Raw genomic sequence first — 2,500 nt, forward strand, 5'->3', positions numbered from 1 at the left:
GTGTGTGTGTGTGTGTATTTGTGTGTGTGTGTGTGTGTGTGTGTGTGTGCGTGTATGGGTGTGCGTTCATGGGTAAGTGTGCACACGTTTTTGTATTGATACGCACATGTATGTATCCTGATCTCTACTGTATCTGTGAATGATTTTCGATTCATTTTTGTACCTTTTTATGTACTATCCCCCCCCCCCACCCCCCACCCCCAGTATTCCTTGTGACCCCGGAACACTTGGTAATAAAGACATATTCTTTTCTATTCCCTCACTATGCAGTTCTTCTACAGAATGTAGCCAGAGGACAACACCCTCGTTGCCATGGAAACTGTGGATATGAATTCACTGCCCCTGATGGCCCCAAAAGGCTATGGTGCATAAAAAAAAGAGTTTTGCTTCGTATACCAAAATATATTCATCTACTGCTGCTGGTGATAGCATGTGGTTGTATTTAATACGTTTCGGGGAAAAAAAAGGAAGAAAAAAAACAAGAAGGAAAAAGAAAAGAAAAGAAAAAAAAAAAATCCCACGAACTATTAGAAGGAAAAGAAGAAAACTAGTGCTCACTGTATCAGGTTCCCCTTTATCGCTTCCACTTCATTTGGCTTCTTGTTGAAGACCAGTTTGACACGCTGGAGGTTGCTCACCAGGTAAACCTGTGAGAAGGAATGGTGAGCAGGTGAGTTTTACTTTCATGGATTCATCCATCAGTTTCGAATCAATTCACCGAAATCAGTTCTATTCAGTTATCCGTTGAATTAATTGACTGATTTATCAATTAAACCAACCATTAAAAATAGATAAATCCATTAGCTGATTAAACCATTAATTTTATTTATCTAATCATTCATTTTGTTTTATTCATCCATTATTTCTTATCAGTATATTGATTAATCAATCAATTCATTCATTTTCATCTGCTGAGCAGTTGTGTGAAGTTTCCTATCTGTCAAAACGTTTTTTGTACTTTTTTCATTCATCCATTCATACACACACACACACACACACACACACTCAACCCCACCCCCACCCCCAAGAAGAAGAAGAAGAAGAAGAAGACTGTCTAAACGTAATATCGTAATATACACCACTCACAGTCACATCAGCCTCGTCTGTCTGACCGACGCTGTCGAAGGCTTCCACCCGGAAGCGGAACACCTCGTTTTCGTCGGCGCTGAACAGTCGGGTGGTGAGCACCGATCCGTTCCGGGTGACGCTGAAGGGTAGCGCCCCCTGACCGGGTACTAGGCGGAAGTAGTTCCTACTGTTGGCTTCCGTGTCCTCGTCAGTAGTGAATTTCTGTCGTTTTTTGTTGTTGTTGGATGATTGGTTTAATTAAATATGCAGTACAGTGTGTGTGTGTGTGTGTGTGTGTGCGAGCGCGTGTATGTATGTATGTATGTATGTGTGTGTGTGCGCACGTGTGTGTGTTTGTGTGCGTGCGTGCGCGCGCGCGCGCGTGTGTGTGTGTGTGTATTTCAAACATGTCACGTGTATGTGTGTGTGTGTGTGTGTGTGTGTGTGTGTGTATTTCAAACATGTCACGTGTGTGTGTGTATTCAAACATGTCACAATACAACACAGACATCTGTTGTTGTTTGTTTTTTTTTTTAATTATCGTACATGTCACAATACAAACACGAACTTATGTTGGTCTTTAGTTTAATCAAACAGTATTTCTTATAATTTCGAAAATCTCACAATATAGCACGAACATTTGCTGTTGTTTAGTTTAATTAATCTAACGGCGTTTTTTGTTGTTGTTTTCCCATGCCACAATGAAATAGGAATCTCTGTTGCTGTTTGGTTCAGTAAAGCAGTATGTCTTGTTCTCGAACATATCAACAGCCGAGTGGTTGAAGCGTTGGAGTTTCAATCCAGTGTCCCGGGTTCGAATCCCGATCACGGCATCAGGCGGGTAAAAGGTGGAGATTATTCAGATCCCCCCAGGTCAACAGATATATGTGCAGACCTGAAGGTGCCTGGGCCACCTTTGTGTGTTTTCGCAAGTTAAAGATCCTGTAATCCATTTCAGCGTTCGGTGGGCTTACCCCTCTACAATCAAATAAACAATTCTCTTGACCCCACCCCTAACCCTCCACAAAAACTAAAACGAAACATCTGATTCCCCACCCCTACCTCTCCACAAACAAACCTGAATCCCAACCACTACCCCTCCACAAACAAAGAAACAAACAAACAAGACCTGAATCCCCATACCTACCTCTCCACAAACAAACAACACCTGAATCCCCACCCCTATCCCTCCACAAACAAACACCTGAATCCCCACCCTTACCTCTCCACAAACAAACAAACAACAACTCAATCCCCACCCCTACCCCTCCACAAACAAACAAACGAACAAACAAACACCCAAATCCCCACCCCTACCCCATCACACACAAACTCACCGCCAGGTTGATCACTTCATAGCCGATCCCTTTGTCGTACAGCAGCCCCACAGTCAGAGCCTCTTCGTCCAGGACCGGAGGGTTGTCGTTCTTGT

The 2,500-nt window shown here is 43.0% G+C and overlaps 1 protein-coding gene across 9 annotated transcripts in view; it reads right to left on the bottom strand.

Annotated features, from left to right (window-relative positions):
- LOC143284829 (cadherin-23-like) overlaps positions 1 to 2,500 on the bottom strand; it is a 73,796-nt gene that overhangs the window by 25,266 nt on the left and 46,030 nt on the right. For all 9 annotated transcript variants that reach the window (XM_076591917.1, XM_076591927.1, XM_076591891.1 and 6 more), the window contains 3 exons: positions 2,406 to 2,500; positions 1,087 to 1,290; positions 559 to 647 (listed from right to left, as the gene is read on the bottom strand). The exon at positions 2,406 to 2,500 is cut by the window's right edge and continues 219 nt beyond it. In XM_076591917.1, the coding sequence (XP_076448032.1) occupies positions 559 to 647; positions 1,087 to 1,290; positions 2,406 to 2,500 (388 nt within the window). The remainder of the gene's footprint in view (positions 1 to 558; positions 648 to 1,086; positions 1,291 to 2,405) is intronic.

The sequence above is a fragment of the Babylonia areolata genome, chromosome 1 (assembly GCF_041734735.1).
Source record: "Babylonia areolata isolate BAREFJ2019XMU chromosome 1, ASM4173473v1, whole genome shotgun sequence".
Taxonomy (NCBI): Eukaryota; Metazoa; Mollusca; class Gastropoda; order Neogastropoda; family Buccinidae; genus Babylonia; species Babylonia areolata.